At 34.2% G+C, this 13,704-nt stretch overlaps 1 protein-coding gene across 4 annotated transcripts in view; it reads left to right on the top strand.

The window, feature by feature from the left end:
- Window positions 1-13,704, top strand: part of LOC105630722 (binding protein) — a 32,127-nt gene that overhangs the window by 15,396 nt on the left and 3,027 nt on the right. For all 4 annotated transcript variants that reach the window (XR_016322509.1, XR_016322508.1, XR_016322510.1 and 1 more), the window contains 18 exons: window positions 149-485; window positions 1,367-1,555; window positions 3,014-3,275; window positions 3,419-3,610; window positions 3,683-3,901; window positions 4,008-4,184; window positions 4,933-5,048; window positions 6,990-7,451; window positions 7,591-7,804; window positions 9,784-10,005; window positions 10,114-10,590; window positions 10,663-10,989; window positions 11,074-11,526; window positions 11,616-11,662; window positions 11,738-11,831; window positions 12,457-12,663; window positions 13,091-13,216; window positions 13,316-13,684. Coding sequence is in view for 1 of the 4 variants with exons in the window: in XM_089725787.1 (XP_089581913.1) it covers window positions 149-485; window positions 1,367-1,555; window positions 3,014-3,275; window positions 3,419-3,610; window positions 3,683-3,901; window positions 4,008-4,184; window positions 4,933-5,048; window positions 6,990-7,451; window positions 7,591-7,804; window positions 9,784-10,005; window positions 10,114-10,590; window positions 10,663-10,989; window positions 11,074-11,526; window positions 11,616-11,662; window positions 11,738-11,831; window positions 12,457-12,663; window positions 13,091-13,216; window positions 13,316-13,684 (4,490 nt within the window). In the remaining 3 variants the exon portion in view is untranslated. The remainder of the gene's footprint in view (window positions 1-148; window positions 486-1,366; window positions 1,556-3,013; window positions 3,276-3,418; window positions 3,611-3,682; window positions 3,902-4,007; window positions 4,185-4,932; window positions 5,049-6,989; window positions 7,452-7,590; window positions 7,805-9,783; window positions 10,006-10,113; window positions 10,591-10,662; window positions 10,990-11,073; window positions 11,527-11,615; window positions 11,663-11,737; window positions 11,832-12,456; window positions 12,664-13,090; window positions 13,217-13,315; window positions 13,685-13,704) is intronic.

Raw genomic sequence — 13,704 nt, 5'->3', positions numbered from 1 at the left:
AGCCCTAAGTGCCTCTTTAGTTCATTTAGACTCGAATTATCTATGTTATGTGTTTGAGTATATTTTTCAATCCTTTAGTTCTATATGGCCTTTTGGGTGTTTGAAATATTATTTGCTCGAGTATTCATTGCTTTTGCCTTTCTTTCAGGTTTATCCGAGCTTCTTGTGAAAGATGCTATATCTAGCATTTTTCTTAATCCTTTCATCTGGGTCTACACAGCATATAAGGTGCAGCGTGAACTGTATATGTTTCTTATACAGCAATTTGATAATGATCCAAGGTTGCTCTCAACTTTGTGTCGACTTCCACGAGTTCTTGATATAATTCGCCAATTTTATTGGGATAATGTAAAGTCTCGATTTGCCATTGGAAGCAAGCCTCTTCTTCATCCCATCACAAAGCAAGTTATTGGAGAGAGACCAAATAAAGAAGAAATACACAAAATTCGTCTTCTTTTATTAAGTCTTGGTGAAATGAGCCTCAGGTATAGTTTTGATGATAATTAACATGTGAATTATACTTTTGTGAATAATTAAGAACAAATATTTTAACAACAAACAAACAAGGTCTTTTCCTATTTATCTTTTTCACTCATGCAAAATATAATCCTTTTATCATTGGGAAACAGGACATTTTATAGAATTCTAATTGCAGTCTCCTCTATTGTAGTACATTGTATTGGTAATAATTAAAATATTCTTATGTGTGTCAATAAATTTCATTTATTTTTCATATGGCATTGATTATATTGCATGTTCTCTCTTTTAATAAATTCTAATGAGAATTCATATAGAAGGAGAAAGCAACAAAGAGTTTCCTAATAAATATTATACAGCCATCAGTCCCAATAACCGACTGGTTGTGCTGCTTTTTTGTGCGTTTTTGTACAATGTACATATCTTGCTTGGTTTCAAGACTTCACAATAAAGGTTGTGACAGACTATTAGCACTTGTGATTCCTCTGTTATTGGGTTCTTTATTATAGTTATTTCCTTCTACTTGCATGATGTTATATGTGGTTTCTTGATATTTTGTAGTTTTTCTATTTTTGTTTGTTTGGATTTTCTTTTTTGGGTTGACTTGGGATTTTTTTTATTGAATAATCAAATACTATGCATTTAAGAATATCATGTTTTGAGTTCGATTTAGTAATGCAAAATATTAAGGGTAACTTTCTTTGTCTGCCATATAATTTTATGATATAAAGGGAGGTAGCCCTTCCCATCCATCAAACCCCTGATCCTTAATTGGACAGGATTTTATTCTGGCTCTCTGGTTTCAACACAAAGAGACTGTATCTATTAAGCTAATTGGTAGCTGATCCTTTTCCTTACATGTTCTAACATTAATTTCTGGCATATGCAGGCAACGCATTGTGGCTGCAGATATGAAAGCTCTGATAGCATTTTTTGAGACAAGCCAGGATATGACATGCGTTGAGGATGTTCTGCATATGATCATCCGTGCTCTTTCTCAAAAACCGCTGCTTATTGCTTTCCTTGAACAAGTCAATTTGATTGGTGGTTGCCACATTTTTGTCAATCTTCTTCAGAGGTATGCCTCACTTTGAAGCATAGCACAAACATTACTATGTTTTAATGAATGAAGAATCTAAATTTCATCTACTTATAGGAAATTTGAGTATTAAATAGAAATGAATATGATGATGGTTGCCAACTAATTATGACTTATATGCTTGGATTGAAAGTGGGATTAAAAAGTTTGCAGCAGCTTCGTGGTTTGCAAAGTTGTGGTTAATTGAACTGGCACTCCTTTTTATCTGTTGATATGCTAAACTGAAGATTAGGCATATCATCTTAGGGATCCTTGTCAACATGGTGGAGTCATCTGTTAACCCTACCTGTAATTTATGGCTACTTTAGTACTTAATTGAAAATCTGCAGTTTAATTTCCTCCAACAAATATATAAATTTTTATGACGAACATTTTGGCATTGCTGTTAAGGTTCATGCCTTCCACTCTGTAATATTTGGCACTTGACCAAATGATGCAGGACAACAAATAAAAAAAATTGTCCTTTTATGCTTCCTTGCAAAGAAAATGGAGGGAGATTTTTGTATATTCCTTTATAAAAGATAGGGGCATCTGCAGTGTTGGAGGTGGAAGGCATTACACATCCTAGTGTGATGTTGGAGGTTTGGGATGTTATGCTATACTGATGTTGGATGTTCATTACAATTTGGGGCCATGGAACAGACAGGTTGTTCCATCCATATACAAAATGAGAAGCCTTTCAAGTTGTAACCTGTAGGGAGGACAACTGAGAAATTGATCCTGCAATGGTCTTACTTTCCAAGGGAGAGTGCACATCTTCACATTCATCCTGAACTTATATACGAAAGAAAGGGGCATAGGGTTTACGTCAACATACGGATATGCATTTGATTCAAAATTACTGTTTGGATGGTCTTTGGTAGAAATGTTTTAAATAACACTGTGGTGTAATTGCCTGTCGTGCCACAAACTTTGAGGCCATTATGTTGTGAAAATGTGGCAATCCATTATTTGATCTATGTAAATGTAGTACTTTTTAAAGTGAGAGGATTACCACATGATACAGCCAACCAACACATTGTGACAAGTGAACCAACAGAATAACAGCTATCTTTTTGTTATATTATCCTTTGCCTTTTCTATCAAGGACCCACTTCTTTTATGGTCAAGCTTGTTTGGAATCAATTATCCACAACATCATATCTACTGCTATGATTACTTTTGCAGACCTCCAGTGTTCTGACAAAATAGTAGAGTGGCAGATACTATCCTGTCCTCGGATTCGGAATCTGATTCATACTTTGACTAAATGTATATACTTCAATTTCTAATTGTTAATAGCTCCAATTAGAAAGATTTCAAGTTTCTTTTAGAACTCCTTTAGAAATATAAGGTGCATGGATTTCTCTTCACTGCTCACATTTCTTTGGCAAACCCTAGAGGTTGAGATAGGTTGTGTAGATTCATACTATACAAATTCCTGCTTGTCTTTAACAGGGAACATGAGCCCATCAGATTGCTCAGCTTGCAGTTCTTAGGAAGGCTCTTGGTTGGTTTACCATCTGAGAAGAAAGGGCCAAAATTTTTTAGTCTTTCTGTTGGAAGACCAAGATCTATTTCAGAAAGCCAGAAGAAGAACAGCTCAAGGATGCAGCCGATCTTTTCAGCTATTTCTGACCGGTTGTTCAGATTTCCACTGACAGATTGTTTGTGTGCCAGCTTGTTTGATGTTCTTCTTGGTGGTGCCAGTCCCAAGCAGGTGATTAACAATTTTTGAATAACAGAGCTATTATTATGTTAATTTGCTAATATTAGTGGCTGGAGGATCTGCTATGATTTGGTTTATTTTATCCAGTATATTTTTTCGTCTCTAATGATGTTTTTCAAAATCAATCTATGCAGGTGTTACAGAAACATAACCAAGTTGAAAAGTCAAGAAGCAAAGGAAATAGCTCTCATTTTTTCCTTCCTCAGATCTTGGTTATCATTTTCAGATTCTTGTCTAGCTGTGAGGATGTGTCTGCAAGAATAAAAATACTCAGAGATTTGCTTGATCTACTTGATTCGAATTTTTCAAATATTGAAGCTTTAATGGTATGATACTCTAGATAGTTGACATGCCCTTCTTGCTGAACTAAAATCTAACTAGTTGAATACTGGAAGCAGGAATATGGATGGAATGCTTGGTTAACTGCTGTTGTAAATCTTGACGTGATGAAAGAATATGGAATAGAGTCTGAAAACCACAGTGAAAATGAATTGCTTGAGCAGAATTTGGTGAGGAGCTTATTTTGCATTGCTCTTTGCCATTATATGCATTCTGTAAAAGGTGGCTGGCAACAATTGGAAGAAACATTGAATTTCCTGCTTCTGCACTCTGAGCATGTATGTTGCTTTCCTGACCAAAACTATAAATATCATGCATGGATTTTGCCTATTATGTCCTGTAATCATTATTACAAGGATGATTTATCTGTTTTGTTCTTCACAGGGTGGCATCTCATATCTCTACTTGCTTCGTGATATATACGGGGAGCTAATTCAAAGACTGGTCGATTTTTCTTATGAAGAAAATATTTTTGCCACACAACCTTGTCGGGATAATACATTATATCTTCTACGTCTTGTTGATGAGATGCTCGTATCTGAGATTGACCATAAAGTTCTGGTATGCTTTTTAACTGTGAAGTACAGCAAAAAGGTTGAACTATAAGTGAATGGGGGTTATTGACTTGTCCATTTTATCTAGATCCAGTGCCCCATCCATGCTTGCCTCCCTCACTTTGCCTTTGTCTCTTTCCAGCAATCAACATATAATACATTAACATTTTTCTGTACCTAATTTCTCTTATACTACAAAATCTGCATAATAACAGTTGAAGTTTCTAGGCATTGCTTGCTTTTGCAGGATCCAGTTCCTTTATAGTTCTTAAATTGGAAATTTTTGGACTTGCTTTTTCTTACAACTATATTGCGTAAATTGTGGAGTTCATCCTGGATGTTATATATTAGTGAATTGAATTTAATAAAATGTGCTATCATGTTGAGTTTTAATCCTTGATGTGCGTTTCTTGTTGAGAACTTTTTACATGGATTGGATATGATTGCAGATATGTAGTTTCACTGCTTGTCTATATCTGTTTAGTTTATTTTTTGGGGAAGGTTTACAAGTAGAGAACTATATTCAAAGGCAGCAGGCGAGCGCATCCCACATGCAAAACTGTGAATTTTCATTTACAGAGATGAAGAATTTATAAACCTACATCAGCATTTCCATATAGAAAATTAAAGGGCCAACTATCTAAAAGAATGCTGAGAGACTCTTCTTTCCATATCTATAAATTGACGCTTTGCTGTTGTATCATGTTTTTGGCTATGGAGGACAATGTAAAACCCTCTTCTTGTTTTTCTTGCAGTTCCCGTCAAATGCCTCCGAAATATTTCCTGATTCTTTAGAATTAGATGCTCAAAAGGATTATGATTCTTCACTGCATCAGATCTTGCAAGGAAATTGTGATAGCCAAATATCCAGGTACTGTGAGCATGTTTTGGCACAAGTCTTGGCTCTATTTTTGTTGCAATATGTGTTTGAATTAACACATTATATGCTGCATCTGCCATGGTTCTTTTGTTTATGCATGCATGTGTTGTGTACACATATACCACTCGTCTGGTTAAATTGATTTTCCACAATACTTTGTGGAATTCGTTAAGGATTCCATGTTCTTATGTTTGGAAAGTGGGAAAAGTATATAATTTTATGAATTCATCTACGTGAACTTGAACATAAATAAATCAGATTCTATCATAATAAATTGAATTTCCAAAAGAATTTCACAAATTAACTGTACAAATTTCATGGCCAGAAATGCCTTTACCATCTTGTTTTTCCTCTTTCTTTCTCTTCTCTCTCTTTTCTCTCACTCCATCCTACTACTCTTACCGACATCTCTTTTTCTCTTCTTTCTCTCTTCCCGTTCTTCATCTCTCTATCAACTAACTTTTTTTTTCCGTTTTATTTAGGAAATTGAAACATTGACTATAATGTGAGGTACATTTGGTTTCTTTTATCCCTTGTTTGGAACAAATGAATTCTTCAAAATTTTATTGAATTCATTTCGAACAACATATTTCTATGTTTGGAATAAAAAAAATGTAGATATCAATTCTATGAATTCAATTCCATAGAATTAAACATAACTAAACCAAATTCTACAAAAATAGGTTGAATTTTTAAATGAATTCCACGAAATTAAATAACCCAATTTATGACAGAACTACCTTCCTACAAAGTAAATTTTTCAATTTTATACTTATTTAACTTATAAATTTTATCAAAACTTGATTAAAACCATTTAAAATTTAGTTTTTTTTTTAGGAAAACATAAATACACTCATTGTTTGTTATTGAAAAAAAGAAGAAAAATTCTTTGAAAAGTAATATTTCTCTATAACAGCATTTTTTTAGTAAATAATCATTCACATAGGTGAAAGCCGTTAATCCACATCAACAATCAAAGCTATTTGATAAGAGGATGTCACTAAAAGAAAAAAGAAAAAAGAAATGCTTAGAGAATTTTAAAAAAAAAACCTTTTACGTGGCATAATGAAAAAAAAAAAAAAGTCAGGTTAAAAACAATACTTTCATTTTTTTTCGTTATGCCATGTGAAAGAATATTGAACAAATGACATGAATTTTAAAATATTGATTAAATTTATTAATTTTGCCTTAATAAATTATCATATATTAAAATTTTACTCTTAATCACATAAAATTTAATTTAATTAAAACTATTATTAAGAATTTTGTAATTACAATATATATTATGAAGATCCTATATATATATATATATATATATAATATTCATAATTAATTAATTAATTAGGGTGGAATGTGAGTGTAATTATTTATATGAATTTTATTATTTATATATTTGAAAGAAAGAATATATTATATTGCATATAATAAAATATAATTGGTGTTTGTTATTTGTCTTTTTAAATTATTATGTCAAGGGTATTTAAGGAAATAAAGACAAATGAATTTTCATTTAAAAATTTATTTCAAACGTAATTTTGTAGAAATTCAATTGAATTCTTTATATTAAATTTATTGTATACCAAACATGAGAAATTCATTTACAAATGAATTCTACATCCACAATTCATTTATTCCAAACATAGCATTAGTTATGTTTCTTTCCAATAAGGTTTGGTTTAAGGTATTTTAGGAAATAAAGACAGAATTCATTTCTAGATTTCTTTCAGAGATAAAAATATGGAATTTAACTGAATTTTTATGTTTAACAAACATGAGAATGGAATTCTACTTTGAATTCATTTACAAATGAATTCTACATTTCTAATTCATTCAAATGGGCTAGTGGTGGAACAAAGTACCTCTTGATATCTATTACTTGTTTTTACAGTCTTGAATTTTGCTTCACATTTTTCATGGTGATTTGATTTTTAGAAATCAATGGGCTTGCAAGCCTCCAACGAATGAAGAAGGTGTAATTGATGATAAATGGTGGTATTTGTATGATAATTTGTGGGTTATCATTAGTGCGATGAATGGTAAGGGGCCAAGCAAGATGTTAACCAAATCATCACAATCAGTGGGACCCTCAATTGGTCAAAGAGCACGCGGCCTAGTTGAATCTTTAAATATTCCAGCTGCAGAAATGGCTGCAGTTGTTGTTTCAGGTGGCATTGGCAATGCATTAGGTGGAAAACCAAATAAAACTGTTGACAAAGCCATGCTTTTAAGAGGGGAGAGGTGCCCAAGGATTGTTTTCCGTCTTGGAATTGTATATCTTTGCAAATCTTCTCTAGAAAGAGCATCACGATGTGTTCAGCAGGTGATTTTACTTTTGCCTTCTCTTCTGGTTGCCGACGATGAGCAAAGTAAGAGCAGATTGCAGTTTCTCCTCTGGTACTAATCTTTCACCTTAATTACATCATATATCTGTGTATTTCTGATGCCATACATCTGGTATTTGGATTAATCTTGTATACAGGTTTGCTCTTTGTTAATTGTTCATCATGTGACTTCGAGTCGTCATATTGCACAGGGTTTTACTTGCTTTAAGGTCCCAATATGGGATGTTAGATGATGGTGCTCGTTTCCATATTATCTCACATTTGATTCGAGAAACAGTCAACTGTGGGAAAGCAATGCTTGCTACTGCCATTGTGGGTAGAGATGATGCTCATGACTGGGGGATTAACTCAAAAGATGCAGGCTCCATACAGAATCTGATTCAAAAGGACCGGGTCCTTGCAGCGGTGTGTTTCAACTATTTTGTCCCTTCATTGCTTCAGTTTCTGTTAAATGCTGATTAGTCTAGAGACTAGTATCTCCCGTGCATATGTGTTCTCTTGTAAAAAGTGCAAAGTCCTTATTTGTTGAACATAGGGTTATCCTTTTTTAAGCTAAAATGGAAAATAAGGGTAGATTCCATTATATTTTGCCTGACTTATGCAGCCTGATGTATGAATAGAATAACTGGAGGCAGAAGTCCCTTGAGAATTTTTAATCATGCAAGTTTAAATTAGAAGCTGTATAAATTTAAGTTATATTAAGTTTTAATAATAAGGGAGAATCTAATGCAGGGGAAGAATATAGGGCAATTCATTCTCAACAATTAGGCTAGAATAGGATGGTTTTGGTTGGAACAAAATAACATATTGGTTTCAAAGAAACCCTTAGAATTAAAATTCTGAATTCATAGACAAAAAACATTACCCAAACTAATTGCTGCTGTCCTATTTATATTAGTTAGGACAAATCCTAATTCTATACTGAAAATATTCTTAATTAGTTTAGATTCCTAGACTGATTAGTATTCCCATTTAGCTAAATCCTAAGGAAAACTGAAAATTATTCCTAATTAATTAACATTCTTTAATTTAATTAAGAATTCTAAATAAAGAAGGAAACTAAAAGAAAACTTCTGTACTAATCTTGGATGCTCCTGCATCAGAATCCAAAATAATAAAAGCAACTACTGCCTAGAGGTCCTTGCAAACCATCCTGTATGTCTTTTTCAGTGGTTATTCTCTTCCAAGTCAGGTCATGTTGGCTAATAAGCTTATTGTAGATAGAAGTTCTATAAGGCTTTTCACATTCCAGCACATGAATGGTGCATGTTTTGTTAAGAGTAGAGTTTAACATTTGATGATATCTCATTTGTCATTGCATTTGAATGTACCATTTCGATGAGGTGGATCTCTTATGTTCATAATCTGAAAAGGCAAAAATTTAATTTAACTAAGCCTTAGTTGAGGTTGGCTATGTGGATCATTTTCCTTAATATTACCTGGTTTGCAGCTGCGTTTCTGGAAAGCATTAGTACTTCTTAAACCTTTTTAATCACTCCGCCCTAATTACTTATAGTTACATCCTGCAACTTGAAAATATTCTATTCAGTTTAAATCTACATTTATGGCAAGGTTCTGTGATTCTAAATCTTTTTACCACTTTCCCTAAGGTCAATGCATCGGTATTTATTAGGTAGGATTGTACGATCTCAGTTGCTCCTTTCCCAACTTATTTTTAGTGGGTGACTCCTTTCTATGAAAGCTCCCATTCCTTACCCAGTCCTTTCTTGTGTTTCCATACATCTATTTTGGCATTCTCATCTACCTTGCTTATTTTGTTTATTTCTTGTTTCATTATCAACATTCTTTGCCATTCCTCATAGCTGAACAAATTTTGACGTCTTGTAGAGTGTAGAGTTTCTTTTTCAAGTTAGCAGGAATCTTATGACTGCATGAAACACCATCTCAATTCTCATCTAAACCTCCAGCTTTGACCTTATGAGTGACAACCTTACCGTCCCGGCCATTGTGTGACAAAAAGAAAGTAAAAAAAAAAAAAAAAAATGCAAATACAATAGATGAAAAATGTCTCGATATTGAACAGTAGGAATAGGCCAACTTGGGTAATTATATGACTGCTGTGCCATTGAACCATTACCATACCCCACATCCTCGGCTTTGTTAGCTATCTGTTCCTAAAGTAAAAAGTCTGTTTGAGAAAGGACACTCAAGAAAGTAATGTCAATATCTCAATATACATTCCATTTGCCATACACCTTGCCAGCCATTTATTTGTTGCAAAAAAGCAAGCCTCTTGTTAATTTGTTGTCATAGGTTGGATCTGAAGTCTGGAGCCATAAAATATCCATTAATTGACATGTAAAGCTTTTTTATTGTGCTACATGCAGTGTTTTTTAATTCGATTTTCTAATCTTTTTCTTCAGGTTGCTGATGAGTTTAAATATTTGAACACATTACTAACTGACCGCTCCAGGCAGTTGCTTGAGCTCCGTGCTAGACTAGATGAGAATGCCTCTTTAGAAATGACTAATAAGAAAGCATTTGAAGACGAGATACATATTTGTTTGAACACAGTCCTCTCTTCAGATGAAAGCAGAAGAACTCTATTCCAATTTGCTCATGAGGAGGATCAGCAAAATGTTGCGGTATTTGTTTTCTGCATCATCTTTTATTTTCCCTTTCGTTTTTGCTCAGGGCGCGCTGCTCTTGTTTCTCCTAGAAGTATTCTTAATTGTCTGCCATTTTTTTTACAGGAAAAATGGATACACATGTTCCGCACCTTGATTGATGAGAGAGGTCCCTGGTCAGCTAATGCTTTTCCAAATAGTGTGGTAAAGCATTGGAAACTTGACAAGACAGAAGATGCGTGGCGACGTAGACAGAAATTGAGGCGGAATTATTATTTTGATGATAAGATGTGTCATCCACCTTCCACTGCCTTTAGCAATGAGGATACCCTTGCTGTTAATGAAAACAAAGATAGTTTTGTGGGCCATATTCCTGAGCAAATGAAGCGGTTTTTGCTGAAAGGAGTGCGCAGAATAACTGATGAGGGGAGCTCAGAATCTGGTGAAAATGATGCTGAAACTGGTGCCCAAAAGGTATCCACATCTGAGGATCCTATGGAGAGCCAATGTTCAGAGCTAGCCAAAGGCAGCAGTGATCAGAAGGATGTTATGCAAGACATAAAAGACTCTTCTTCCTCTTCACAAGAGACAGAATCTAGTGAGGTATTTTGTACTATGTTTGAAAACTGTTAAAAACTGTGCTACCACGTTGCTAATTGTGGGTTGCTGTTTCAGGAACTTATTTCTGTTCCATGTGTACTTGTGACCCCAAAGAGAAAGTTGGCAGGAAAATTGGCTGTCATGAAAAAGTTCTTGCACTTTTTTGGTGAATTTTTGGTTGAGGGTACTGGAGGATCAGCTGTTTTCAAGAACTTTGATGCTTCAAGCAATTCTGACGTGACCAAGCTTGAAGAGAAGCCCAAGTCTCTTAAATGGTCCATACATGTCAATTTTGGTCCTCAGAAGGGGGTTTCTGCTGATAATGTAGACACAGCAAATGAAAATGTGCATCAAAGACAGTTAAAATATGTTAAACGGCATAGAAGATGGAATATTGGCAAGGTAAGATATCCAGCATAAATTTTGTGGTTTTTGGTTCTTTCTCTCTTGTATGAAGTTTCATTTGTCTTATTTTTGTTTATATAGATAAAAGCTGTCCATTGGACTCGGTATCTGCTTAGATACACTGCTATAGAGATTTTCTTTAGCGACTCAGTTGCACCGGTATTTTTGAATTTTGCATCATTGAAGGATGCAAAAGAAGTTGGGACTCTGATAGTTTCTACGAGAAATGAATTCCTGTTTCCAAGAGGAAGTAGCAAGGACAAGAGTGGAACTATCATGTTTGTTGATAGACGTGTAGCCCTTGAGATGGCAGAAATTGCCAGAGAAAGCTGGAGGAGAAGGGATATAACAAATTTTGAATACCTAATGATTCTCAACACACTTGCAGGAAGATCTTATAACGATTTAACACAATATCCCATTTTTCCTTGGGTTTTGGCCGATTATTCCTCTGATGTTCTTGATTTTAACAAGTCATCAACCTTTCGTGATCTTACTAAACCTGTTGGAGCATTGGATTTGAAACGGTTTGAGGTTGTTAATTTGCCTAATGAGATAATTGATGTGGATTTTTCTGGATTAGCTTTTTGACTCATGCTTTAGCATTTGCTCCACCCTTACAGATGTTCGAAGATAGATATCGTAACTTCTCTGATCCTGATATACCCAGGTAATCTTCAAAATCATTCTCAGGACTGTAATTTGTTATTCTCATGTGCACCTGAACTTTACATTCGTATTGCAGTTTCTACTATGGGTCTCATTACTCGAGCATGGGGATTGTGCTCTATTATCTTCTTAGATTAGAGCCATTCACATCACTGCACCGTAACTTGCAGGTACTGATTTCAACTTAGTATATCTTTTTGATATGTCATCTCGGGCTAAGATGCCTTTGTTATACAAGAAAGTGGTTCACAGAACACATTCTAATACTACACTTGCATGGATGATATTTTTCTTGCATTGTGACAATTCCTATTCTTTCAAATTAAATTTTTTAAATGGTTTCCATTTTTCTTTTGGAAATTCTGTGTTTCACCATTTTGTTTTCTTTACCATTACAAAAAGATAATAAATAAGCTATAGAGGATTCTCTAACTAATGGCCTTCATTTATGCGTTCCACTTATTCCATTCCTATGTTTCCTCACATCTATTTTCACCTTTTTATGTCACTTACACTTATTGTGTGTACATGCTGTTCTTGTTCTGTCCAATATCCACTTCTAATAAGGGTTTATGGGCATATGACCTTAGTTTTGTCCCTTAGTTTCTTTTACAGGAATTGATCTGATTGAGTGTTATATTATTCAAGATAGTAACCTGCATGCTTAGTTGGATACTGTGTTCAGCTGACTTCCTTGACATTGATATGTTCTGGTTTTCTCTTTCCTATTTATGTTGGCATATTATTCTCTCCCTCCTAGTGTAAAAGCTTCACTAAGCTGTTGTCTATTATCAGGGTGGTAAATTTGATCATGCTGATCGTCTTTTCCAAAGCATTGAAGGAACATATCGAAATTGTCTCTCTAATACAAGTGATGTGAAGGAATTAATTCCTGAGTTCTTCTACATGCCGGAGTTTCTTGTTAATTCGAATTCTTATCATCTTGGAGTCAAACAAGATGGGGAGCCAATAGGGGATGTTAGTCTCCCTCCTTGGGCTAAGGTATATGAGCTCTCTCTTGTTTCAAATTTCAGACACAAATTAACCATTCTATTAATTATTTTGAGTCCAATGAGTATACCTGATACACAAAAATCTGAAGATCAATCACAGATGTCAGAAAAGACTAGGATAGACTTTTAGACTCTTAAGTTGGTAGAAATATTGCATGGGAAGTTAAGGTGAAGGATTTTCTTGTATTACATATGTAAGAAAAAAAAAAAAGGTAAATTGTTCCTTAATCCTTCTGTTCCAATTTACCTCTTATTGATTTCCTTCTACCAAATAAAGCATACATGTATTTTCTTTTTTCTTTTTTTTTTTTTTTTTTTTTTTTTTTTTTTTTTTTTTTTTTTTTTTTTTTTTTTTTTTTATCCAGAACAAATTAGCTCTGAATTTTTTTTTTTCAAAATTTTTGTTTTGGTGGCAGGGTTCACCTGAATTATTTGTAAGTAAAAATCGAGAGGCCCTAGAAAGTGAATACGTTAGCTCAAATCTCCACCACTGGATTGATTTGGTATTTGGTTACAAGCAGCGTGGAAAACCAGCAGTGGAGGTATTGACAGATTGTTTGATTTTCTTCTTTGTATGTCTCAATGTTATATACTGCAACTTGGTTTTGTGCTCATTAATTTGGAATGACATGAGATTACAGGCGGCAAACATCTTCTATTATCTAACTTATGAAGGTGCGGTCGATTTAGACAACATGGAAGATGAGTTGCAGAGATCAGCAATTGAAGACCAAATTGCAAATTTTGGCCAGACGCCAATCCAAATCTTTCGTAAAAAGCACCCAAGAAGGGGGCCACCAATTCCAATTGCTCATCCTTTGTATTTTGCACCCGATTCTATTAATTTGACATCCATCGTGTCTAGTACAAGTTATCCATCAGCTGTATTATATATTAACATATTGGATTCAAATATTGTTGTTGTAAACCAAGGACTCACCTTGTCAGTCAAGTTGTGGTTGACAACTCAGTTGCAATCTGGTGGCAATTTTACTTTCTCTACCTTCCAGGTTAACTAAATCTCTTTCAT

This window comes from Jatropha curcas, chromosome 9 (assembly GCF_041381405.1).
Source record: "Jatropha curcas cultivar XTBG-Jc1 chromosome 9, XTBG_Jcur_1.0, whole genome shotgun sequence".
Taxonomy (NCBI): Eukaryota; Viridiplantae; Streptophyta; class Magnoliopsida; order Malpighiales; family Euphorbiaceae; genus Jatropha; species Jatropha curcas.
The sequence above is the reverse complement of the archived record's forward strand: the minus strand, read 5'-3'. Positions and strand labels throughout refer to the sequence as shown.